The sequence below is a fragment of the Dermochelys coriacea genome, chromosome 25 (assembly GCF_009764565.3).
Source record: "Dermochelys coriacea isolate rDerCor1 chromosome 25, rDerCor1.pri.v4, whole genome shotgun sequence".
NCBI classification, from domain to species: domain Eukaryota; kingdom Metazoa; phylum Chordata; order Testudines; family Dermochelyidae; genus Dermochelys; species Dermochelys coriacea.
The window spans coordinates 2,120,649-2,147,447 of NC_050092.1; the positions used below are offsets into that span (position 1 = coordinate 2,120,649).

A 26,799-nucleotide genomic window follows, 5' to 3' on the forward strand; every position below is an offset into this window, starting at 1 on the left:
GCAACTCCCTGGAAGATGTTCTGCTAATCTCCTGGGCCCGCTCGACACGTACCCGCCTAGACCTCTAATCTTCCAAACTTTGCTTAGACTGAGACAAGAAGTGGCGAGTGTTAACCTCAGAGCACCTCAATGGGCGAAAGAAGTGCAGTAGCTGGAGGTCCTTCACCTCCGTGAGGCAACGCTTGGCAGTCATCCCACTCAGGCACCCTGAAGCCGCCCAACTCCGGTCCCCAGAGGTGCTGGGGCACAGAGTTAAGCGCCCGGGGCCTCCTCTTGTCCTGCCGGAAGCTTTCTACTGTGGGGAAGTTTTGCGACCCCCAAACTGCCCACGGGTCTGGGGCTGCGGAGGAGGGGGCAGCTCAGCCGCAGCTGCACCGCCTTGCCTGGGGCTCAAGCCCGGGGCTCAAGCCCGGCTCGGCTGCAGCCCGAGGGCCCAGTCGTGGGCCTAGCCAGGGCCCCGGCCCCCAGGCCCTGTGAGGGCCCCGCTCCCACCGGCCTCGCCCTGGCTGCTCGCGCGCGCCTCGCAGCGGCTCCCTGAGGCAGCCCCCCCCGCAGTGAGGGGCGCGGATAGGTGGGGGGGAGAGGGGTTCAGGCCCCGCCCCTGCTCCAGCCCGGTGCGGGGCCGAGCCTGAGGCGCCCCGCCCCGCCCCGCCCCGCCCCTCGGCACCCTGGGCCGCGGGCGGCGAGCAGCGAGTGGCTGAAGCCGTCAAGGTAATGCCATGACGTCGAGAGTCAGTTCTGGCAGACGATTGGGCGAGATGTCTATCCTTCTGTGTAATCCCGTGCGCGGATTGGCTGTATGGGTGTGGGCGGGGCCATTCCCCTGTGCTGCTCCGTCCGCCGCGGCAGCAGGAGGGAGGCCGTAGGCGGCGTCCGGCGGCCGCTGGAGCCGGGGTATGGGGCGGCTCAGGCCCCGCTGAGACTCAGCCCGGAGCACCGGGGCCGGCAGGTAGTGCCCGACGGGTGTCGTGTGATAGGCCCTGGGTGCTCCTGGGACGGTGAGGGGGGCCCTATAGGCGGGGGGTGCGTGACTGCGATGGCGGGAGGGGGCAACTGGGAGCGGGGGCAGGGCGGAGTGGAGCCTGGGGGGTGACTGGAGCTGAGGAGGGGCGGGGATTGGTGGGGAGCGGAGGGGACCCTGCGGGGAGGGCATTCTGGGGAGCAGGGGAAGGAATGACAGGATCGGAGGGAAGCGAGGGCGGAGTCCTCCTGGGTAGAACCGGGGGATGTGAGGCTTGGGGGCATAGGGAGAGAACATCTGCCCTCCTAGGGTGGGGGCTTGCCTCCGCTTGGGACTATCTTCCCTGCGTAGTTGGGGAGTACTGGGGGCAAGGGCTAGCTGGAGGGGGGCCGGTCTGGGGGGCTCTGGAGCCCCAAACTGGTGTTGGAGAAGCTGCTCCCGTCCCCCACGCTGCCCGAGGTGCTGCGCTGGCCCAGGGTAGCTGGCAGGGACAGTGTCAAGTCAGTTCGCCTCTACGCTAGATACTTCCTGCCCTGAGCTCCCCTAGGCTGAGGCAGGTTCTCTGGGGCAAGGGACAAGAGCTGGTTGTGCCAGCATTTCCCTGAGGCTACTAGGCTGTCAGTCTGTCTCGCTGCCCAGTGAAATTTGGGATTCCTGTCTGCCTGTTAGAGTGTTTAACGGTTGCTTTCCAGCTGTAGTTGTTCCCCCGTCCATTTCAGGTTCTGGTCTTTTGCCTTTAATGCTGGCAATGGTACTTGGTCTGAATTTTAACATGCCCACCTTTGCCAGGCTGGATAAGCTTTCACACCTCTCTCTTCCAAGCATCTACAAAGTAAATAGTGTGATGTCTTAAGTAAATTTTTTCCATGATTAAAATATGTAATATAATAATGCTTAGCTCTTACATTTCCTTTTTTTCATTAGATCTCAAAGCACTTCACAGTCCTTAACGTATTTCTCCTCCCAATACCCCTGTGTGGTAGGGAAGTAAAAGCCATAGGTTTTTCCAAGCTTCACATTTAGATTAGACCTTTTGATCTCTCTCATTCAGTATTGTGTTGTCTTTCTGTTGTTGTTGCTTTTTTATCGTAGGACACTTCTGGGGGTAGGACCTTGTTTTCTTAGCACTCAGCAAACTCCAGCATAGTCAGAATTCAATTGAGTGCTCTCGCAAACTTCTCTGGGGTTCTGTCACCAAATACAGTAAGATTCATCTTGATTTCTCCATAGTGGCCTCTGCTTTTCAGCTCTAGCTTGGGGTCAGTATGAGCAAGCCTCCCTTTGTCCAGGTGTTTGATTTCACGTAGGCAGTATGACACCTGGTGGTGTCCAGACAATAAAGTTTCCTGAGGAGATACAAGGCTGGGTGGTGTTGGTATGTTTTTGGCAATTGAGCCCATGTTATCTTGCAACTTATCCGTGAGTTCTCATATTGAAGGGAAAAGAGGCAGAGGCAGCAGTGATTTCTGCTGATCTGTACATGTGAATGCTCTTGGGGATGGGGAGCAGCTACGCTCTGGGGCCAGATCAGGAGAAATTATTGCAGCAATGACAATGCTGCACCATCCACTCAGGATAGGTCTTGTAAGGTCAGTAGCAACTTGTAATTGACTGCCTTGAACATTGCAAAGAGACTGAATAGTATCAGTGTTGAGGTTTTTTCTCTTTCAGTTGCCATAAAGAGGTTGGTGACTAGCTTTTAGGGCTTGTCTCTGTGTCACACAGAATCATAGAATATCATGGTTGAGAAGGGACCTCAGGAGGTCATCTAGTCCAACCCCCTGCTCAAAGCAGGACCAATCCCCAATTTTGCCCCAGATCCCTAAATGGTCTCCTCAGGGATTGAACTCATAACTCTGGGTTTAGCAGGCCAATGCTCAAACCACTGAGCTGTTCCTCCCCCTCCCCCTGGTCATGGATTGAAACCTGACTGTGGAGAGTCCATATCAGCATGGCTAAATGGGGAAGGCTGGAGACAGGGCACTAATAGGAAGTGTGTGTTGGTACCAAGGATTTGCTTTTTAAGACCTGGTAGACTGTTGTATTCTCCAGGGGCCTGGTAGGTTGCCTTCTCTGAAGGAGTTGTAATTTCCATTGTATGGCTCTATTGTTGTTCACTGGCTTTCCCTACGTAGAATAGGCAAGGATCTGTTTGAGAAGTAGTGTCCAGATGTGTTTCAGAGCAATCTAAGGTGTGTATATGTGCGGTGGTACTGAGTTCATTCAGAGTTGTCAGGATGGATATTGCTCTCTATACTGGTCCAATCCTCTTATCTTGTCCTCCAAAAGCTCAGATTTTAAAAATCCAAACCCCTGAATGATGTAGTTAAGACTTTGTCTACGCTAGCACTTTTGTCAGCAAAACTTTTGTCGGTCAAGGGTGTGAAAAAACATATCCCTGACCGACAAAAATGCTGGTGTGGACAGCAAGTTTCCAGTTTAGAACTAGCCTTTGTGCCACAAGGGGGTGGCATTTAGAAGATACCATCCTACTTTTCCACCCCCAATCAAGAAGGAACTAAATCAAAGGGGCCAGCAAAGCGCATGGGCATGTTGAAGCCTGACCAAAGAAGAACCCAGCTTAAGGAGTCCAGGGAAGCTCAGAGAGCAGCACAGTCATATTTTAGTATTTGCTCACTTTATACTGAGTGGTGTCTTATTTTGGCATCTCACATGGGCAGAGCTTGGAAGACAACTGCCATAATTTAACTTATCTTGCTCAGGGGTGTGGAATTCTTACTCCCCTGAGAGACAAAGCTAAGCCAATGTAACTTTTCAGTGTAGCCCACCCCTTTTCTAAAATAAAATCTGAGATTCTGGAGGACAATTTAATATTGTGGGGGCATAACAGTTTTCAAGCATATAAAAGATTGTTACAAGGAGGAGGGTGAAAAAATTTTCCCCTTAACCTCTGAGGATAGGACAAAAAGGAAGCAATGGTCTTAAATTGCAGCAAGGGTGGTTTAAGTTGGATGGTAGGAAAAACTTCTCAATTGTCAGGGTAGGTAAGCACGGGAACAAATGGTCGAGGGAGGTTGTGGAATCTCAATCATGGGAGGCTTTTAAGATCAGGTTAGACAAACTTCTGTCAGGAATGGTCTAGTTATTACTTAGTCCTGCCTTGAGTGTAGGGGACTGGATTAGATGATCGGTTGAGGTCCTTTCCAGTCCTACACTTCTATGATTCTATGATTGTTCTAATGAGAATTTTACTGAAAACAAACATTGGGACTTCTTATGTTGGAGACCACGTGCTAGAAGACTTATCTGCTAGAAAAAACAGTTGAGCCTGCAGTGGTGTGTAGTCTAGCAATCTGAACAGAGAGCTGGAAATTGTGGGGTTCTGTCACTGATTTAGCTCGCTGTGGCTCAGTCTTCTCATCTGCATAAAAAGGTCATCTGCCTCTTGGGCTGTTCAGAGACTTAAAGTTTGTGGTCTTCAGAAAAGTGATACAATGCAAAGTATTGTGACTGATGATAATCTACTACTTGTTAGTATAACTGTGTAGTCAGGCAACCTCAGAGTTTTAACAATGAATCAAGTGGACTCTTCCCCCCCCGCCCCCAAATCTTTCATGTAAACATCCTTCAGAAAGGTTTCCGAGTAGCAGCCGTGTTAGTCTGTAACTGTAAAAAGAAAAGGAGGACTTGTGGCTCTTTAGAGACTAAAGAATTTATTCGAGCATAAGCTTTCATGAGCTACAGCTCACTTCATCGCATGCATACCTTCAGAAAGAGGCACTTATGACCTAATGCTGATGGCCTCTTTTAGGGAAATGGAGATTACATATTTTTGTTCAAAATGTAGCTTTCCCAGAATTAACATAATTCTAACAGTTTCTATCCCCTCCTAGGAAGTCTTATGTTACACTTTTTCAGCAGTGTATGAACTCTTAAAATGTGGGCCATCATACACACCATGTTTAACATCCAGTTAATTAGCTTAATTTTTGAAAACAAGAATCAAACATTTTGTATCCTACACTATATTTTTAAGCAGATCTAGGGCCTAATCCTTAAAAGTGTTGAGTATCTTCAACTCCCATTAAAGTCAATGGGAGTTGAGGGTGCTCATCTCTTTCCAGGAGGCTTCAACACATTACACAAGTAGGCTCTTAATGATTTAATGTGGATACTATATGTAACAAAGGTTTTGGAAGATAATATAACATCTTCCTCTTCTCTTTCAGTCTGGTGTCACTGCATCATACTCATTTCTTGAACAAAGAAAGAACTTGGAAACTCATACTTTGTTCTTTAATTTATGCAGACATAAATATTATGTTTGTATTTGAAAGGATTTTTCTTATAATTGGTTTTGTATGCCTGTTGTATCCTCCTGTCTTTGTGGACTCGTACTGAATCTCATTTGTCAGACTGTGTTGCTGTTGACATACAAAGAATTGTCTGGCATAATTGATCAAGTTTACGAAAGTACAGAAACACAGGTGCTTGTTTGTAGAACTACCTGTCGTGGCTCAGTTTCACCTTCCTCTGCAACATAGGACACGGGTCACTTGCAAGTTTAGACTAGTGTAAATTTTCTGATTTTCTGTAGCTTGAAATCTTTAAACCATGATTTGAGGACTTTAGTAACTCAGTCAGAGGTTATGGGTCTATTACAGGAGTGGGCGGGTGAGGTTCTGTGCCTTGCAATGTGCAGGAGGTCAGACTAGATCATGATGGCCCCTTCTGACCTTAAAGTCTGAGTACAAGTTGCACCTATGTTCCCCCTCTTGTGGTCCCTTGAGGGCTCCCAGCTTCTCAGCCATCACCTCTCTTGGGCAGAGACATATCTCTCTTTCTCTCCTGACTAAGGTATTTCCAGGCTGCACAGTTCCCTGCCTAGACTGTAATTTCCCCAGCAAGCCGGACTGCTTAAACAGCCTAGCATCTGTGCCTTGCTTTCTATCTGAAGGCTATGATCAGCTGTAGCCACCAGCATCACAAGTTATCACACAGCTCTTTCTAAGCAAGCACATTTATTCTTAAGATGAAAGCATTACGGTGAAAACCTTCTAAAAACAATAAAAGAACCTACACAGATATCCATAAATTTACCAGAGATTATCCCCCAACTAGTACCAGGACTGTATGCTGAGCCTGGCTGGGGCTGACTGTTTGGTTTCCTCTTCATTTTTCTTTTTCCCTATCTGTGACCAGAAGCGGAGAGAAGCAGTGGTAGGAAGTGACTCAGGGAGGGTAACTTAGAGGGTGTTCCCGGAGGTCGAATGCTGCCGACCCTCCTAGGGCCCTGGTTTGGAGTCCAGTGGAGTGGGTGGGCCTGGGCTCCCCTATCAGTACCCCACAACTGAGTGGACGCTAACCACTAGGCCTCCCAACCCACTGACAATCCTATTACAAGCTCCTGCAAAGGGCTTTTTCTGTGATCGCAAGTTCTTAACAGCCCTAGCTCAGAACCAGCACAATCATGAATAGTTAAATCATCCCTTTATACAGCTGATTGTTCATACACTCGGAATCTGTAAATCCATGTTGTAAGATTAGCAGGTATCCCATTCCAAGAGAACTTGTTTAGTATTGCTCTCCATCACCATTGTCCTCTGCTCTCTCTCCTCTTCTGTGTCCCTTGCTCCAGTGATAAACTTATGGCTGGATGGTGGATTTGTGACATCAGAGGCACTTCTTCCTCACAGGACAGCTGATGGTGTCATATGAACACATTGGTTATTGGGTGGGGAGACTGTGACATAAGAGGATAACTCTTTTTTGCGATCTGTTAATCTGAACAGCTCTCCAGCAACTCTTATTATACACTTATGGGTTATGGACTTTCTAATGACTACCAGAGCAGAAGACCACTTTACCAGGATTTTATTAATTCAGACACACGTGACATGCAGACTCTACAGCAGGGGTCAGCAACCTTTCAGAAGTGGTGTGCCGAGTCTTCGTTTATTCACTTTAATTTAAGGTTTTGCGTGCCAATGCTACATTTTAACATTTTTTAGAAGGTCTCTCTGTATAAGTCTATATATTATATAACTAAACTGTTGTCATATGTAAACAAGGTTTTCAAAATGTTTAAGAAGCTTCATTTAAAATTAAATTAAAATGCTGATCTTACACTGCCAGTTCGCTCAGCCCGCTGCCGGCCTGGGGTTCCGTTCACCTAGGCTGGCAGCAGGCTGAGCGGGGCCTGCGGCTGGGACCCCAGCTGGCAAGAGGCCGGCAGTCAGAACCCCAGACCGGCAGTGAGCTGAGCGGGGCCGGCGGCTGGGACCCCAGACCAGCAGTGGGCTGAGCGGCTCAGCCCACTGTCGGTCTGGGGTTCCGTCTGCTGGCCCCGCTCAGCCCGCTGCCAGTCTGGGGTCTCGGCCCTGTTCACATAGAGTAGGTACCTACTTTCTTCCTGGTTCTGGCCCATTCTCTTCCTCTCTCTGCACTGAGATGAGGGTGGGAGTGCACTGAGAACAGGGCTGGGGGTGAAGGAGCAAGCTGGAGGTTGGGGTGCAGGGTCTGGCCAGGAGCTAGAATGAGGGAGGGGGCTCAGGGTTCAGGCAGGAGGTTTGGGTGTGGAGCACTTACCTGGGTAGCTCCCATTTGGTGCGAGGGGTGCAGGTGGGAGTGTGTGTGTGTGTGTGTGCAGGAGCTCCCGTTTGGTGCGAGGGGTGGGGGTGTGGATGTGGGAAGTGCAGGAGTCAGGGCTAGGGGTTGGGGGGGGGCTGGGTATGTGTGGGGGGGTGCAGGGCTCAGGGCACGGGGCTGGGGTGTGTGGGGAGGTGCAGGGCTCAGGGCAGAGGGCTGGGGGGTTTGGGCTGGAGTCGTGGGGGTGCCCCCTGCCCTGAGCGGCTCATGGTAGGGGGCTGGAGGGGATATGCCGATTCCATCCCCTTCCCCAAGGTCCTCGGAGCAGAGAGCGCACTGCGGCTCCGTTTTTCCCTCTCCCCCTCAGTAGCAAGGGCCGTCAGCTGATCGGCTGTAGGGAGGGAGAAAAGGAGGGGCAGGAACCCTGCACGCTGGGGGAAGCGGCGGAGGGAGGGGGAAGCTTGCCTGCCCTGCAAGGAGAGAGCAGTGGGCGGACAAGAGTGGGCCGGGTCGGGCAGGATTTTTATTTGCATGCTGCTGTCCCCGGCAGACAGCAGCGGGCCATTAAAAATTGGCATGCGTGCCATACGTAGCCGACCCCTGCTCTACAGTATAGAACTATCATAGAGATGTGATGGAATCTTCTCCCGCAGACTCCTCTGATCTTGGGTCCATTTGACACAGTGGACTAAACTGGAATAACACAGGAGAGATGGGGTTGTGGATGTCGAAGGGAGCCACAGCAGGTACAAATGATGAAAGGAGTCTGTGATTCCTGTAAGTACAGGAGATGGCTAAGCCATCTTTAGGATACATACTATGTATGTTTCAGAGTAGCAGCCATGTTAGTCTGTATTCGCAAAAAGAAAAGGAGTACTTGTGGCACCTTAGAGACTAAAATTTATTGGAGCATAAGCTTTCGTGAGCTACAGCATCCGATTAAGTGAGCTGTAGCTCACGAAAGCTTATGCTCTAATAAATTTGTTAGTCTCTAAGGTGCCACAAGTACTCCTTTTCTTTATACTATGTATGTGTATCCTAACCCAGACTTACCCAAGCCTGTACAAGCATGCATGCTGCGAACTGTCTGTGTGGCTAAGCTTTTTTTAAAAAAGAAGTATACTTGAGGGGCTTTCCTTTTTTGTAAGGTATCAGTATGCTTCTTGGCTGAACAAGCTCAGAGAATGAGGTTGGCTGTTACCCAGTTCACGGGAGCATCCTCAGATTAATTAAATGCAAAACAAACCTGTAGCTTAAACACAGTCTCTCCCAGAACACCACCCAAGGTGTGAGCCTTCTGTCTCTCCTCTTCGGGGGGGGGGGGGGGGGGGGCTGGGGGTAGGAGTAACACTTAACACGCACAGAATTCTGTATAAAAGAGTATAACACCATTGTTCTTTAGTTAACAAATAAAGCATAAGAGAGTACAGATCATTTAAAAACTTCAAACATCCTAAATGCAGTGCCCCAGGCTAGCTCACCCTTCCCTTGGGAGTTCTTGGAGGTTCTCTTTATTCAGAGGAGCAGGCTTCCCCTTTGGGCCCTACATGCAGCTCCTCTCTTCAGCCATTTTCACCAGCTAAAGCTGAAGGAACAAAGAGGTCCTGTCCTTTTTTTAACCTTCCAGGCCCTTTGTCAGGTGACCACCTCGTCAGTCCCAATAGGTGATCTCATTGCTAGCTGTGGTGGGGTGTACAAACCCCACACTGGGCAACACAGAGTTAACAAGCTAATGTGAGCTCCGGGCATGGGCAGGAGATATAATAGGCCAGGGGAGGCTAAGCCTTTCCTAAGCCAAGCCTTGGCCCTACCCACACTGCGCACTCTTCCTAAAGCTGGTGCCAGCTCAGCTCCATCCATATGCCAGCAGGTGGCTGGGGCCAGCGAGCAGCCTTGCACTGGGGCCAGCAAGCGGGCCGGGGCTCCTCCAGCTGTTCGCTCAGGGCTCTGGCAGGCATTGCGGGGGATGGGATCTGTCTCGGGTGGAAGGGGCAAGGCCTCATGGCTACTCTCCCCGAAGCAGGGGCTCATGCACCGTCCATGGCTAAGGGTGCCCTGCCCTGTCAGCGCACCTGTGAGAAACGTCAGAATTTGAAGGAAGAGCTTAAAAGTGAGAAGCCAAGTTCAGTCAGTGGCACACTTCTGAGAAGAGTAGGTCTCCGGTATTCAGCTCCTGGAGCAAAAAAGTGCTCAGATGATCACTGCCTGGTGACCCCTCCCAGGAGGAAGGAAGGAAGGGCGGGCCTGTTGTGGATCCACTTGTGATGCCTTTACACTAGCCAGTGAGCCCAGTTGGGCCCCCAGCTTTACAGAAGAGAACTTTACCACATCTGAGGGGCAATTGGTTTGTGTTTAGTGACAAGCCTTGGAAGGGGTGGACTATCTGGGGCTCAACCCTCCACCTGAGCCTTTTGAGACTGGGCAGGTGTACAGGAACAGCCACATACCCCCAGAGCAGAATGCTGGTGCACAGCCCTGGGGGTGCCCTGGCAAAGGGACCTTGTACTGTAGGATATGGTCCACTGGCTACTGATTTAAAAGTCATTGGCATAGTCTTAAGAGGACTGATGTAAATAAACTGAAAACTAAATTCTTTCCAAAAAAGTTCTAACATAAAATTGTTTTCCTTAGGTTACTATATTAAGTAGTAGTTGTATAAAAACAGATGTGTTAATGAAAGATGATTGGTACATAGCTTATGGAAAGTGTTAATATTGTAAGTTAATGGTAATTTCCTGTGTATGCTAACACTTAATACTGTTTGCTGTTTCTTGTACAGCAGATGAAGTGTGACTTATGTTTTTCTGTGTACTCATCATTTTAAATTACCTTCAGTCAATCTGGCATAGATGGATAGTACAAGATGCTATACAAGTGTATTTAAAGAAAATATTGAATCTGAGAACTAATATGTGATCATGCAGTTTGTATCAGAGTAGCAGCTGTGTTAGTCTGTATTCGCAAAAAGAAAAGGAGTACTTGTGGCACCTTAGAGACTAACAAATTTATTAGAGCATAAGCTTTCGTGAGCTACAGCTCACTTCATCGGATGCATTCCGATGAAGCTGTAGCTCACGAAAGCTTATGCTCAAATAAATTTGTTAGTCGCTAAGGTGCCACAAGTACTCCTTTTCTTTTTGCAGTTTGTATCGTGATACATGCACAAAGTGGAACTGAGGTAAGGTTTGTATGGACAGCCTTAATATTGACTCTTTAAGACATAAACTTATTATGCACTGTTAAGGTTGCAGGGTTAGAGTGTGTGTGGATGTATAGTTACATTATAAAGATAAGGTTGAACTAAGTTTTTTCATTTAATATCAGTGATTCAACTTCTTTGTGTGAAAAATACATATAACAATCCCAAGCTCGTAGCACTTCCTCTTGGCGTAATGAGTGAATTTCCATTCAGGAGTCCACATGGCCCTACTGGCTCCCAAAAAATCTGCCACAAGTTGGCTTCCTGCTACTACACTGCTCCCAAAGTTTCACACCATGATTCCAACTCCACTTCTCAGCTTTGAATTCCCGTGGACTTTCTGAAGATCACCAGACCTGCTGTAGACATTAGTGCAGCACACACCATCAAATATGGATATTGTAAGATCCAGAGCAGCTCCTGTGGCCCCTTTAAAAATCTGAAGGGAGGGCAATCTGGTGTGGGAGTTAGGAAGTAGGCGGCAGATTATCAGGAAAATTGGCTTTGACTCATAGACATGGGCAGGCATCAAAGTCCGTGTGGCCGTGGAAGGTCATGCAGGAGCTCTGAAAGCACCCCCCAGAAGCGGTGGTAGTCAGGCTACTTGATGCATTGTGCAATTGATTGTACACATACTGGCACCTGGTAATGGAGCTCAAAGTTGGGTTCTGTGATTCTGCATCACTTACCTCTCCTGCTTTGATCCAAGTGAGGAAAAGGAGTTCTGTTTTCTGGGGGAAGATGCCACCACGTTCTTTATTCTGTGTTTGTACAGAACTTAGCACTCTGGGCTCTGGTCCAAGACTGGTGCTCCTGGTTCTACTGCAACACAGATAATACATATGCCTCCGGTGGGTGTGATGATTATGTCACTTTCCTCTGGGTGGGGTGAGGTGTGGAATTGGAGATGAAAGTTCTGATGTCTGCATGGGAAGATCCTTCTGCTGCATGGGTGAGCCAGGTAGCATGCAGAAGCTTATACCACCATGAATTATAAACTCTCTGGGGCAGGGACTATCTGTCACTGTATGTTTGTACAGCATCTGGCACAACAGGGTCCTGACCTTTGTTGGGACTTTTAAGTGCTACCATATTACAAATAATAAACTGAAACATGATTTTCTTCTGCAGACGGGTCGGGGAAGTTTCAGATACTCTTAAGTAAAGCTGAATGACTGTCACAGCAATGACAGGTTTCAGAGTAGTAGCCGTGTTAGTCTGTATTCGCAAAAAGAAAAGGAGTACTTGTGGCACCTTAGAGACTAACAAATTTATTAGAGCATAAGCTTTCGTGAGCTACAGCTCACTTCATCGGATGCATTTGGTGGAAAAAACAGAGGGGAGATTTATATGCACACACAGAGAACATGAAACAATGGGTTTATCATACAATGGGTTTTACAGTGTGTATGATACACACACAGAGAACATGAATCATACACACTGTAAAACCCATTGTATGATAAACCCATTGTTTCATGTTCTCTGTGTGTGCATATAAATCTCCCCTCTGTTTTTTCCACCAAATGCATCCGATGAAGTGAGCTGTAGCTCACGAAAGCTTATGCTCTAATAAATTTGTTAGTCTCTAAGGTGCCACAAGTACTCCTTTTCTTTTTGTCACAGCAATGAGTTCTCTGGCAAAAAAAAAAAAAAAAAAACGTGGCCTATATTTTCAAAATTGACTAGTGATTATGGGTGCTTCAGTGTTTGGGGGGGGCATCCAAAATCACTACTCACTTCTATCAATATAGACCTCTGACTCTTACGGTTTTGTTATAACAAATGCTGACCCTTGTTACCCCACCCAGCTTACTGCTGGGCAAGATGCCTCTATTAGTCTACAGCTTTCACCCAGTATCATCTGAGGTAGTGCATAGGATTTTTAATAGTTTTAACTCATAAAGATTATGAAAGTGGTTTAAACTATATTTTTTGTAAACTATTAATCATGTTTATTACAGTAGTGCCTACGGATCAACCAAGAATGGCTCCCATTGTGCAAGGCACAGTATCAACAAAGCAATAGACAGTTTGTCATGTCTTCAGGGTAGAATCTAAATAGACCAGAGAGAGACAAGGTGGGGACCAGCAGAGGGACCAACATGAGGGCATCAAATGGCATGTTAGTTTCACATTTTAGAGGGGATGGATTTAGTTAGGAAGGGATCAGCTAAATGGGAAGGGAAGAGAGGTGAGTGGGGGTAGAGAAGGAGAGGGTAAGAGGAGCAGGCATGGAATGAAGCTGAGGTGAAGGGACTGTGAGGGAGGGGAAGGCTTGGAGCAAACTGCCTGTCAGCACAGGGCAGTAGGAAGTTCTTTACCTCTCAAATGTCCCTGCTATGGCAGATTCTGCTCCTTCCGGATGGAGCCTCTGGCTGGTTGGTTCCTCTCTGCAGTTTTTCCCCCAACTAAGGACCACCTGGGTCCTAGTGCCTCCAGAATATGACAGGTTTCACAGTAGCAGCCGTGTTAGTCTGTATTCGCAAAAAGAAAAGGAGTACTTAGTCTCTAAGGTGCCACAACAAATTTATTTGAGCATAAGCTTTTTGTGAGCTACAGCCCACTTCATCAGATGCTTATGCTCAGATAAATTTGTTAGTCTATCAGGTGCCAAAATACTCCTTTTCTTTCAGAGTATGACAGTCTCCCCTGTACAGTTGTGGGTCAGAGGAAGAGTGATCCCGTCTAGGCTCCATTTTGCCCTCCTCTCCTCCCTCCACCCCAGTGCAACAGTCCCTGGTTTGGTTTCTTCTGAAACTGCTCCTATTGGCTGGAGTCTCATGAATAAATGACTTTCTTCAGAATTTTCCATGGACAACAATACAAAATTAAAATACAGTTGAGCCATGCCTTCCCCATTTTTAACTAACATATGACTTTTTATTTTTCCTGTGACAAAACAGTGACACTTCCAATTTTTTTTTTTTGGCCTGGGCAAACAAGCAGCTTTGTTCATAATCGGTATTTTAACTTTTGCAACACATGGACTGGTTTCAGAGTAGCAGCCATGTTAGTCTGTATTCGCAAAAAGAAAAGGAGTACTTGTGGCACCTTAGAGACTAACAAATTTATTTGAGCATAAGCTTTCGTGAGCTTATGCTCAAATATCGATGGCATCCGATGAAGTGAGCTGTAGCTCACGAAAGTTTATGCTCAAATAAATTTGTTAGTCTTTAAGGTGCCACAAGTACTCCTTTTCTTTTTGAGAACACATGGACCGTGTATGAAAAGGCCAAGTGTGAGACAAATTTCAGGTGCAAATATGGCTCAGTCATAGTCTGTCCAACAATTGTTACGACTTTTGGACAGTAGGAAGAACAACATTTTTTTTTAATATAATGTCTCAAAAATGACAAATTTCCAAAAACATTTTAATTTGGGGAAGATATCAAGCATGGAAAAACTTGACCCAAAAGCTGAGAGTTTCAGAAAGCTAGAATTATCAGATACAGGTAATGGGGCTGTATGGGAAACTGTCTTGCATTCTTTAACACTTACTACCTGTGGCTGTTCATAATTCTGAACTTTTTATTCACTTTTTAAGGGAAACTATTCTTTTTTTTTTTTTTTTTTTTAAAAGAACAGGCTTTCAGCAATTTGACAGGTAAATTAAAATTATTTTAGGCCCCCTCCCTCCGTTAATGTGCTGCCCCCAAACTTTTCCCTTATCTCTGTTGTTCCCTCCGTGCAAATCAGCAAGGCTTTTATCCCCAGAATACATGGCATTTCCAGTTAATCAAATATATTACAAATAGAACAGGGAGGGAGAGAATGAGATTTCCAATTGTGATTATAATGTTGGAGAGGAGAGGCTTGGCTTCCTGGCAGTAGGGCGGGAACGTGTGTGAGAGAGGGGGAAATAAGTGAAAATGTTATAGTCTCAAAAGCCCATTTGCCTCTGTGACATAGGACCCTAAATCTCATTTGTAAGTAAATGAGGACAGTTAATAAAACTGCATGTACATTTTAGAGCGCTCCAGTTGCTGGGCGAGTGAAGCTAAGTGTGTGTGTTTGGTGGAAAATGGTTTCAAAATACATTCAGTGCAGAAAGACTTATATATTCAAAATTAATTGTATAGTTATTTTTGTACTGTAATTATGTAAATTGCATTCAGACTAATAATAGTAGGCAGCAGTTTAGGAAATCACATACTAGATGGCAGTGGTTCTCAACCTATTTACCATTGTGGCCACGAGCTGCAGGTTGAGAACCACTGCTATATGGCTATTGAGAAATAACCATGTGTCAATTATGTAAATGGTGCGCCCACAGCCAATAGGAGTGCAGGAACTTGTATAAATGAGAACTGTAGTTCTACATTAGCAAGTGTCCAGGACACCTTTGTTGTGGATGAGGATTCCAGTTCAGTTCATTTTATAGTTTGTCTCCAAGTGAACCTTACTATTCATCTCCAAAGTTGGTGTTCTCTAATTGATCACTAACGGAGCAGGTGGCTGGCTGTCTCTATTTTCAGTTGTTTTCTTGTAAAGTTTGGCTGAATTTGGTTCCAGTTTACCTGGGAACCTCTCCTACTGTTGTATTTCTTCATTCCAGGTGTTGGTGATTACCATATAATATGCTACTATAGAAAGAAAGAGCAGAGAACTCTCCTCAGTTATGATGTTCTGGTAGATGGCCCTTCTGAGACGTTATCAGAATTAAGCATGCGTCTAACTTTGGCACTTCCATCAGGCATGGTCTAATCTCTTTCAAATATAAATCATAATAACTCACCCATTTAGTCAGTTTTCTTTTCAATTAGGTGTTGATCTTCCAATGTTAGAAGTTTGAACCTCATCTTGTCTAGGGACCGAATGGCTAGGCAGCAGTTCTGCAGAAAAAGATCTAGGGCTTACAGTGGACGAGAAGCTGGATGTGAGTCAACAGTGTGCCCTTGTTGCCAGGAAGGCCAATGGCATTTTGGGATGTATAAGTAGGGGCATTGCCAGCAGATCGAGAGATGTGATCGTTCCCTTCTATTTGACATTAGTGAGGCCTCATCTGGAGTCCTGTGTCCAGTTTTGGGCCCCACACTACAAGAAGGATGTGAAAAAATTGGAAAGCATCCAGCGGAAGGCAACAAAAATGATTAGGGGACTGGAACACGTGAGTTATGAGGAGAGGCTGAGGGAACTGGGATTGTTTAGTCTGCAGAAGAGAAGAATGAGGGGGGATTTGATAGCTGCTTTCAACTACCTGAAAGGGGGTTCCAAAGAGGATGGATCTAGACTGTTCTCAGCGGTAGCAGATGACAGAATGAGGAGTAATGGTCTCAAGTTGCAGTGGGGGAGGTTCAGGTTGGATATTAGGAAAAACTTTCTCACTAGGAGGGTGGTAAAACACTGAATGCGTTACCTAGGGAGGTGGTGGAATCTCCTTCCTTTTGAGGTTTTTAAGATCAGGCGTGACAAAGCCCGGGCTGGGATGATTTAGTTGGGGATTGGTCCTGCTTTGAGCAGGGGGTTGGACTAGATGACCTCCTGAGGTCCCTTCCAACCCTGATATTCTATTGTACTGATTGTCATATACCGAAAAAATCACTTGTATACTTGGTCTCTGACACGTAGGGAGTCCTTACAGCATAGAAACATTGTTCCTTATTTCCTCATCTTACTGATAGAAACCACCACAGGGATGAATGTTAGGGCAGTATGAATCCTGCAGGGTTTGGTTCATAAACTCATTCCAGTTTTCATAGGGACTGGAAGTGAACCAGCCCTTAGAAGTTTTCTTGGAAGCTAGAGTTCAGACTCCAAGGAGGAACCCACCAATTTCCTTCTCCTTGGCTCCTCCCTCCTTCCCTGGCACTTTACCTTTGGGCCTTCATCCTCAGGCTTGGCCCAGGCCTCCCTGGGCAGGCAAATTCTCTGGTTTCTCAGGTGAACTGACTTAATACCATTTTCAGACATCTCAGACACAGCTTATTTTTGAGTTTTGATGCAAATATTTAATCCATTTCTAATGAATATTCTGTGGCTTCTGTGAGTGCACAGCAGCAGCAAACTACATATCCCATGATCCCTAGGAGTCCTCCTATCATACAATCTCCTTAATGGAGGAAGTTGAGGGGGAGTTAGGCCTGGCCTACACTAGAAAGTTCTACTGTCAAAACTTGCAATCTGCTGGCACAGCCTGGCTTAATTTTGTGTCCTACTATAAAATCCTCCACCTTCTCAGCATAGTTATGTTGCTAGGTGAAGGGGAATAAGCCCTCTGCTGGTATAGATCTGTTGGCATAGGTACAACTAGATAAGAACATCCATACTGGATCAGACCAATGGTCCATCTAGTCCAGTATCTTGTCTTGCACCAGTGGCCAATGCCAGGTGTTTCAGAGGGAATCAACAGAACAGTCAATCATCAAGTGATGCATCCCCTGTCATCCACTGCCAGTTTCTGGGAAACAGAGGCTAGGGACACTCGGAGTGTGGTGTTGCAGTCCTGACCATCCTGGCTAATTGCCATTGATGGACCTATCCTCCATGACCTTATCTAGTTCTTTTTGGAACCCTGTTATAGTTTTGGCCTTCACAAGATCCCCTGGCAATGAGTTTCCACAGGCTGAATGTGCATTGTGTGAAGAAGTACTTCCTTTTGTTTCTGTTAAACCTGATGCCTTTTAATTTCATTGTGTGACCCCTAGTTCTTGTGTTATGTGAAGGAGTAAATAACATTTCCTTATTAACTTTCTCCACACCTGTCGTGATTTTATAGGTCTGTATCATATCCCCTCTTAGGCCTGGTCTACACTAGGGGGGATCGATCTAAGTTACGCAACTTCAGCTACATGAATAACGATAGGGTATAGGTAGACTGCGATAGGTAGACTGCTGATGCTCCCCGTGGACTCCGCCTACGCTTCTCGCTCAGGAGTCGACGGGAGAGTGCTCGGCCGTCGATTTATCGCGTCTTCACTAGATGCGATAAATTGACCCCCGCTGGATTGATCGCTCCGGAGGTAAATATAGACACGCCCTGAGTCATCTCTTTTCCAAGCTGAACAGTCCAAAACTTTTTAATCTCGCCTCATACAGAAGCTGCTCCATACCCCTAATAATGTTTGTTGCCCTTCTCTGTACCTTTTCCAATTTAATATCTTTTTTGAGATGTGGTGACCAGATCTGCACTCAGTATTCAAGATGTGGGCATACCATGGATTTATATCGAGCCATTATGATATTTTCTGTCGTCTTATCTGTCCTTTTCCTAACGGTTCCTAACATTCTATATATCTAGCTAGGAACAGTAATAGATGAATGCGTGTTGCTATGTTGGGAAAGTGTAAACATATTAACTACAGGGGTGTGAACGTGATTGGACAACTGAACAGTACTCAGCTCATGTTTTATGAAGATGAAGGCCTATCAGCATCTAAATAGTGTTATGCAAAGAGACGACAATAGGTCTGGTTCACTTAAAATACTTAGTTAACTGTAACTGCTTTGAAATTATTATTGAACCATAGTAATGACAGCATAGTTCTTCTAGTGAGACAGTTTCCATTTGGTGCAGTTTTAATTAATAAATGTAAGTATTTATCAATTTGGACTGCATCCCAAAAAACTGATCCAGGGAGAGGGTTGTGCTATAGCCACCAATATAAATATAAGATGATTTCAAGAAAATCTCTTCCCCCCCCTATGGAATAAGCGTACACTGTGTGAATACCCAGTAGACTCCAAATTGAAGAGCAAAAGGGAGTGCTGTGTGTAAATATGCATTACAAGCTCTGTGACAGTGCAGTAATAAAATACACTGCAACCTGCAGGCAGCTGCTACTTTCCAGAAACAGACAATTGAAATCCAACTAAATGAAATAGACTGAAATAAAGTAATTTGGAAAAAATATCTAAATGTAGGTTTCAAACTGGTAACAAAATGTATTGCTTATAAATGATCAATATTGCCCATAAAAACTGAAACACAATACAAATCAAATCCTGCCAAACCTTGAGCTTGACAAGTTAGTTTTTCTAAACTTTTTAAGAGTGTACTCTCTTTGGAAGATTGTCTTCGTCTGTGTTTGGAAAACAAGCTCATTTGAAGCCTGACCAGAATTTAAATAAATCAAGTCTTCAAACATTCTCTGGAACATATCTCTAAAGTGGCCTCTCTAGGAACTACAGGTTGTAGTCATCTGTCCCCACTGCAAGATAGGCAGGCCTAATTTTATTACTACTGAACACTAACACTGTGACAGCTTTTAGAAGCCAGCCAGGCCAGATTGCTAGGTGATATACAAACACATAGAAAGTGACAGTTCCTGCCCTAAAGTGCTTGCTATTTCTTCAGAAGATCATGAAGCTGATTTTGGAGTAATTTGTTATGACTATTTGAAATTTCACTCCATGAGTGAGGCAAAATTTTTAGCCCTTGCTGAAAAAATATAGTAGCTTATGGCATTAAGTCTGTGGGCATTGCCTTTGGAGCCTGCAAGGTGTGCTGGCAAAGCCTCTTCGTTCGCTAAGGCTTGATAAAAAGTATACTGAGTCAGTGGGACACTTGTTCCCTTGGCTTCAGTGAGCTTTGGGTCAGCTCTATCCTTCTGTGACTTACTGCTATGAAGCAGTGCCTAAAGAAGTGAGTTAATGATGGGAATCTTAACTCTGTGAAGGTCCTGATTCTTGTGCATTTAGATTCTCAACCTTAATGTTGCATTAAATAAACACAAGCCAGGAAATCCAGAAGTGGCGTAGTGAGTAATTACCCCATGGATGTACTCTACAGAACTTGAAAAATACTTTGAGATCCTTCAGGCTGAGAGCTTGCTGTACAAATTTCAGAGTAGCAGCCGTGTTAGTCTGTATTCGCAAAAAGAAAAGGAGTACTTGTGGCACCTTAGAGACTAACAAATTTATTTGAGAATAAGCTTTCGTGTGAAGTGAGTTGTAGCTTACGAAAGCTTATGCTCAAACAAATTTGTTAGTCTCTGCTGTACAAATGTAAGTTATTGTCCTGAGCTTTAATGACTGGATTGATGTCATAAAGCACTATTGAACTATTATCTTCATACTGAAAGATGCTCAATTGCACGCTCATTCTGGGTCCATATTATTCTTATGACTTACAAGTTTGAGCTAACCAGTATCTGGAGACCTGAAAATTCCAGGTGTATTTTCCTGCAACTTCCATTTTTGTTTCACTGTAGTAATCTCCTGATGGCAATCCCTCCTTTGTGTGTGTTACTGAGTACGTGTTTGTAACAATGTTTAAAAGACGTATTAAAATTATTTATGTATAAATGTGTGTGGGGCCCGGCCAGCTATCTCTTCAAATGCTTTCAGAGTATGACGTGGTGGGCTAAGCCAGATGAGTCATGTTGATGAACAGTTTTTTGAAGCTATATCCTGAATCATTAATCACAACCACAAAACTCTCTGCAGCAGTTTGGGACCAGTGTTTGTAGTTGGGTTAAACCAGTTCTGAAGCTTTCTGACCATAGGACTGTCTGGAAACACACACACGTGCACATGGTGGAATAAGGGGGAGGAATGAACCAAAACCTCCTCACATGGCAATAGGGCGCTATAGAAATCTGCAAAAACATGGTTTTGTGAGAACCTGCCTGGATCTACCACAGCTCCATCAGTTGCACAGGGTGGGAGTGGTGATGATGACCATTTCAAAACAGCCTTCCCCTCTTAAGAAACCCAAAGGCAGAGGGATCTGTGGAAGACGCTCCAGAATTTGACTTTTGCCAGGGTCTGATTTTATCTTCTATAGCCGCTGTGTGTATGTATGTAGTACTCTTACTGTTACATGCAGCAAAGAATGCAGCCCTTTCTAGTGTATTCTTGAATAAAACCATGTTAAGATGGAGTTTAAGGTTGAGAGCAGAGATTTATGAAATTACCAGTATTTTAGGGTAAAAAAAATCATAGGTTAGTTGTAATTATTCCAAAAAACAAACATCAGGAAATCCAGTTATGGTTTAATTTTAAAAGCAATCCAAGCATATTGAGGTAGGGAAGTGCACAATTAAGGTACTTGACTCTGCTCTATAGTGACACCATGCAGTAACTACATGATTATGATTAAGGCACTTAGTGTCTGCAGTCTCAGGTTAGATTAAACTGATTTTTGGAAAGACATTTGACACCACCCCACCCCCATCCCTGGTGTCAATTGTAATTTGGATTAAAAAAAGTCAAATTTCAAGTGCAGCTTCCAGTGGCAATGTTAACTTAGACATGCTGCACACAATGTATATTACGTTGCACACAGAAACGCTGTACTGCACGTATGCAACGTGGTTGAGTTAATGTTACTGGAACTTAAACATTTCCCGACTTTATTGTATTCAGGTGTCAAATCTTGCTCACTTTATTTACACAAATGGGACTGCTCAAGTGAGTAAGGCAAGGAGGATTTCGCCGCTAATCACCACTGTAACATTGCCTGAACGTAGAGTTTGTTTCTGGTATTGATACACTAAGGTAGCACTCTGTGCAGCCCCCTTCTCCACTCCCAAAATACAGAAGAACTTCATCCAGGTAAAATGGGTTGGAACCAATGCAATTTATCCTGCTTTGAAACCAGAGTAAGCTACACCAATATAAGTGCTATACGATATTGCTGCAGTGCATCTGCCATAGTGTAGATGTGCCAGATATCTCTGGTGTGGACATGCTGTGCAGTGCACAAACAATCTCCCTTCTCATATACCTAAAGAATTCCTCATTGCTGGAAGATGCTTCCAGCCTTAGCACTTCATTTCCTGACTCTTCTAATCCTGGTTCTGGTTTTGCTTTCTGTGACTTTGAGCAGGCCACTTATCCTCTGTTCTGCAATTTCACCATTTAGGTGTAATAACTGCCTATTTCATAAGGCTCTTGTAAAGCCTAAAAGTTCCCATGCAAATATTAAGGCTAGTCAGTGATGGAAATAGAACTCAGGATGTCTTGGCTCCTTGCCCTCTGCTCCTTCCTGTGTAGGTCATGGAGCCTTCTGGTGGAGGGAACAGTAGTCTTTGAAAGATTTGCCTGGCTTGTCCAATCCATAGACCAGGGATGACCAAACTCACTGACCCTCCGAGCCACATACAACAAGCTTCAGAAATTTGAGAGCCGGGGCACACCTGCCAGGGCTCGGAGCTTCAGCCCTGCTCCTGCTGAAGCCCCGAGCCCCAGCAGGTGCACCCCGGAGAGCTGAAGCCCTGAGACACCCCTCCCCCTTCCCACTGCTCAGAAACCCCTATCTCACCACCCTGCTGCAAGGCAGAGGTCCAGAGCTCCTCCCGCCCCCTTTCTGGTAGATGGAGAATGGTGAGAGACATGGGGGTTCCACGAGCCACACTTAAACAGTAAAAGCCACATGTGGCTCATGAGCCAAAGTTTGGCCACCCCTGCCATAGACATTCAGTCACAGAGCTTGGCTATTTGTAACCACTCCTCCCACTGCACCAGGTCAGTCACAAAGTGGGAACCAGATCCATTGTTCTGACTCCAGCAACTGAAGATTTATATTGGGGTGGGGAATAGGGGGAGAAGTATTACTTGTGGTTTATTCACAGTGGCTCTTACTATGTGCTGGGTGCTGTACAAAGAGAAGCTCAGTCCTTGCCCCAAACAGCTTTACAATAAAATTAAAAAACAAAAAGTGCTTATCTGAGAACCACCTAATCTCGCTGTATGTGTGTGAGAATTCTGAAATCCTAGATGTAACTTGCACTGCTGAGCTGAATTTCTAACACACGTGGTTTAGCCCTTTTAAAATCTGAGGGAGCTCTACAAACCAAGTCATTTTTGCTGCAGATCTGTTTAGGTGTTGAGTATGCAAAACTCCCATCTGTAACATTGTGGAGACCTTTATTCACCCTCACAGAACTCAAAGTGCTGAGATGATCTTATTTTGTAAACTTTAAAAAAAAAAAAAATCTCTGGGCAGACATTGAGCATGGAAAATTTCAGCTGCAAAGGGCTGTTAGAGAAAGCCATGGGTGACTGAAAAGAAGGGTGTGTTTTTTGAAAACAGCACTTGTCACTCACCCTGGCTCTCGCTCCTTGGTGTTCCCATGATAGGACTGGGTTTGGGTATGATGAGCTGTGGAAATTCTTGAGGAGAGTGTGTGTAGAGGAGGTTGAGATCCTTAGGAAGTCAGGAAAGGGATAAACTTGGCTTTGCATGCAAATTGTTCACCTGAGTTTGGAATTGGAATTGGAGTGCTCTAGAGATGTTATCTTTGGATTTCAGTTATTTCCCCACTAACTGTAGCTGTGAAATACTAACTGCTTTTCCTTTGCATTTATTGGGTGGCATTCGTCAGATACATATTAAAGCAGTGACTTCACACTAGACCCTGCCATGACCATGCCGAGAAAATCCCAAATAATGTGTGACAGACCACTCGTTTCCTTGCAGACTGTAATGTGTGTCAATTCCCCTGCAGCACTGAATAGAGGCAGAGAGGTGGGGAAGATTCTGTGCTGCATGTATTTCAGCAAGATGCAGAACATGAAGAAATCCAATGTTAAATATCCTCGGGATGTGAGGAGGGAATAAAGGGTCTTGTACAAATGCACAAAGGGGGCATTTTTCTCCTGATTTGAAACAAAGAAAGAGAGGTTTTGGCTGAGCAACTCTAACTGACCTTTCCAGTAAGAGCATATATTTTTCACCCATTTAGGTAAAATAAATTTTAAAAACTTAAAAGAATGCATTTTTATTATTTGCAAAATAGCTAGTTTGATAATCATGCAAATGACATTATCTATGATGGGATTTCTTTTTTGCTTCTTTAGACTCTGGGAGATCCTGTGTCTCTTTTTAAAAGAGGGGAAAAAAAAGAGAGGATGTTACAAACATGTACTTCTAGTCCCAAACGTGGTAGAGGTGAGTTGATTCAAAGACAAATAGCCAAATCCAGTTCACATTAAAGTCTTTGAAAAGGCTCCTGTTAAATTCAGTGGAAACTGGTTTGGGCGGTGGGTTGGGAAGATTCCTGTGAGGATGTGGAGGAAAGGTCTCTAGATAGCTGTCCAAAAATAGTTTTGCTAAACAATTCAAATCAGAAACATTAGAAAACTGTTCATGAGTTGCCTATTGAGGGCCTTTAGTGTCCGACATTTTCCAGTAACGCTCAAATGAGATTCTTGTGGAGTGATCAGTAAACCAGAGGTGTGTGTGTTTATCGGGACAGAGGGTACAATGAGTAAATTAATTATTTATGAATTACTCAGAATATGATTTAGCATATAAGACTTTCTGTGAATTGAGGGAACCCTTTGCTAAAGGTTGTTGCCTACCAAAGGGAAGTCAGGTAGAGATGCGGATTTGCTCCCGGATCTAAGGCAACAGAGCCATTCTGAAAGATACAGTTTTCCACTGTGCAGGACTCACTAAAATTGTTGTAAATTCCTGAAAAGGAAAGTTCATCCAAACAAGTTCTTCTATTTTTAATCTTCTGAATAAGTCTTCTTAGAATCTCCTTAACAGTCATGCTGTCATCTTTTCTCTGCATGTCCAGCCAAGCATGTAACCAGGGAACAGCCTTTCTGTTGTTTTCTTTGTCTGTTTTAGTCTGATTTAGGCCCACCTCTGACTGATAAACTGTGCTGGTTCATGGTCATGGCTGACTTCCATAGTGCAGAGATTTGAAAACAAAACAATTTCACTTCAGTGTAATCGGTTATTTCAGGATCTCTCATAGGTCCAAAGCCCTTTCTGGGTATGCTAGTCAGGTTCCAAACACTGACTTGTCCCAGCAACCACCCACCCACCCCTTTGAGGAAGCTCTCATCTACACCAGCCATGCCTGACACATTTTGTGCTATTATGTGTCCTAACCTGCCAGTGCTTGGGGCAGGGTTTATTGACCGAAAGCTTATGGTTATAAGTAATTTATTTGCATGTATGAAAATTAGTTTATTAATCTGCATACAATGACACACATGGAGCAGAACAAAACTTGACAGCTATGGAGGAAACTGAAGGAGTGCAGGGGTGTGGAGATCCAGGGGTGTGTGTGGAAGGCAGACTGAAAAGGAGCAGAATACGACTTAGGAGGTGCAGAGGAGGAGGGGTGACAGATGGAAAATGTGAGAGATGCAATATTGTACAGGGAAAGGGAGTGACAATGTGGGGGCAGGTAAATATAGACTGGAGGCAGGACACTGTCAGGGAGCCCGGAGTGGGATGTGAGTAAAGGAGGAGACTGGGTGGGCTGGAGAGGAAGACAGGAAGGGGAATGGAGTAGGGATAAGGAGAGAGAGGGAGAGTGATAGAATGGCAGCTCCCCCTTTTCAGGGATTAGCAGAGGCGAAGGAGTGCCCTCTAAGAAGCCAGAGGGGTAACATTTTTGCACATGTATGTCACCTTGAGTTTTGAACCTGAAATGTTCGCACACTCACACACTGAGGGGGTGGGGGGAGGACCTGCAGCACAGGTGGACCAAAGGACCAAACCAGAAGGCAAAACTGGAAAAAAAAAAAAAAAAAATGGGTGGATATGAATCAATAATTTTGGTGCCTGGATCCTTGAAGGAATGATTGGGGTTGGCAGTACCTTCAGACAGCCTCTTCGCAGGCTCTCAGGAAAGGGGTTAATGTAACTCTACCAAGCATTTGTTTCTTCTAAACAGCCATTCCAGAGCAGCTTGTTTCGGAATAATTGTTCATTTTTGTCTGTCAACTTTGGATGAGCTGCTGTTTTTTCTCCAGCCAGGAAAAATCCCCCTTGGTCTGTGAGAATGATATTTAGTTAATATAATAAGCTAGTGATTGAAGTCACCCATGTTCTTCTGCACAATTTCCCATGTTGTCATTGAGGCTGTTTCTAAAAGCCTTGCCTCTCTTTATTTCCACTTTTTCATTTCTCATGCTCTCTTTGTGGGAAGACTGAATATCACAGAGATGACAAGGAGCACAAGAATACAGGCCACAGTTAGGCAGGTCACCATTTAAATGATGATTTTGTTCAAGTGGCACTAGAAGTCTGGAAGATTGCCTTAGAATGAGTGGGGGGACATACCCAGCACTGCACCATCAATTGAAAGCCAGTTTACTGCGATCATATCAGATCTCACAAGCTAAACAGGGTCAAATCAAGCTGGGCAAGTTCTTAGATGGGAGACCTCACAGGAACCACCTAGGTGCTGCAGGAAGTGGTATTGACTAACAGATTTATTTGGGCATAAGCTTTCGTGGGCCTGCGGCACAAGAACACAAGATTGAGAGCTGCCCTGACGGTGGAGAAGCAGGTGGCCATTGCAGTCTGGAAGCTGGCAACTCCAGACAGCTAGCAATTGGTCGCTAACCAGTTTGGAGTTGGGAAGTGGACTGTTGGAATCGTGTTGATGCAAGTTTGCAGGGCCATAAATCACATCCTGCTCAGAAGAACCGTGACTCCGGGTACCGTGCATGACATTTGTGGCAGGCTTTGCACAAATGGGTTTCCCTAACTGCGGAGGGGTGATAGATGGGATGCATATTCCAATTCTGGCACCAGCCCACCTAGCCTCCGAGTACGTTAATCGGAAGGGTTATTTCTCTATGGTTCTCCAGGCACTCGTGGATCACCATGGGCGTTTCATTGACATTAATGCAGGCTGGCCGGAAAGGTGCATGACGCATGCGTCTTTTGTAACACTGGCCTTTTCAGGAAGCTGCAAGCCGGGACTCTTTTCCCAGACCAGAAGATCACCGTAGGGGAAGTCGAAATGCCCATTGTGATCCTTGGAGACCCTGCTTACTCTTTGATACCGTGGCTCATGAAACCCTACACGGGGAGCCTTGACAGCAGCAAGGAGCACTTCATCAACAGGCTGAGCCGGTGCAGAATGACTGTGGAGTGTGCTTTTGGCCGTTTAAAGGGTTGCTGGCCCTCTCTGTACAGGAAGTTGGACCTGGCTGATAACAGCATCCCTGCGGTTATATCTGCATGCTATACCTTACATAACATTTGTGAAGGGAAGGGTGAAAGATTCACTCAGGCATAGAACTCGAGGTTCAACACCTGGAGGCTGAATTTGAACGGCCAGAGAGCAGGGCTATTAGAGGGGCCCAGCATGGGGCTGCAAGGATTAGGGATGCCTTGAGGGAGCAATTTGAGGCTGAAAGCCAACAGTAGCATCTGGTGTGGTGCTCTGCA

At 45.4% G+C, this 26,799-nt stretch overlaps 1 protein-coding gene across 5 annotated transcripts in view; it reads left to right on the forward strand.

The window, feature by feature from the left end:
• Window positions 1–784: 784 nt before the first annotated feature.
• The window catches only part of MARCHF2 (membrane associated ring-CH-type finger 2), an 87,545-nt gene continuing 61,530 nt past the window's right edge, over window positions 785–26,799 (forward strand). Inside the window, exons 1-2 of one of the 5 annotated variants that reach the window (XM_038383978.2) lie at window positions 844–949; window positions 23,454–23,544. Coding sequence is in view for 1 of the 5 variants with exons in the window: in XM_043502460.1 (XP_043358395.1) it covers window positions 800–1,023 (224 nt within the window). In the remaining 4 variants the exon portion in view is untranslated. Of the gene's footprint in view, window positions 1,024–11,515; window positions 11,526–12,965; window positions 12,971–23,453; window positions 23,545–26,799 lie in introns of those variants that run through there. The other 4 variants (XM_043502462.1, XM_043502460.1, XM_038383977.2 and 1 more) reach the window with 4 other exon arrangements.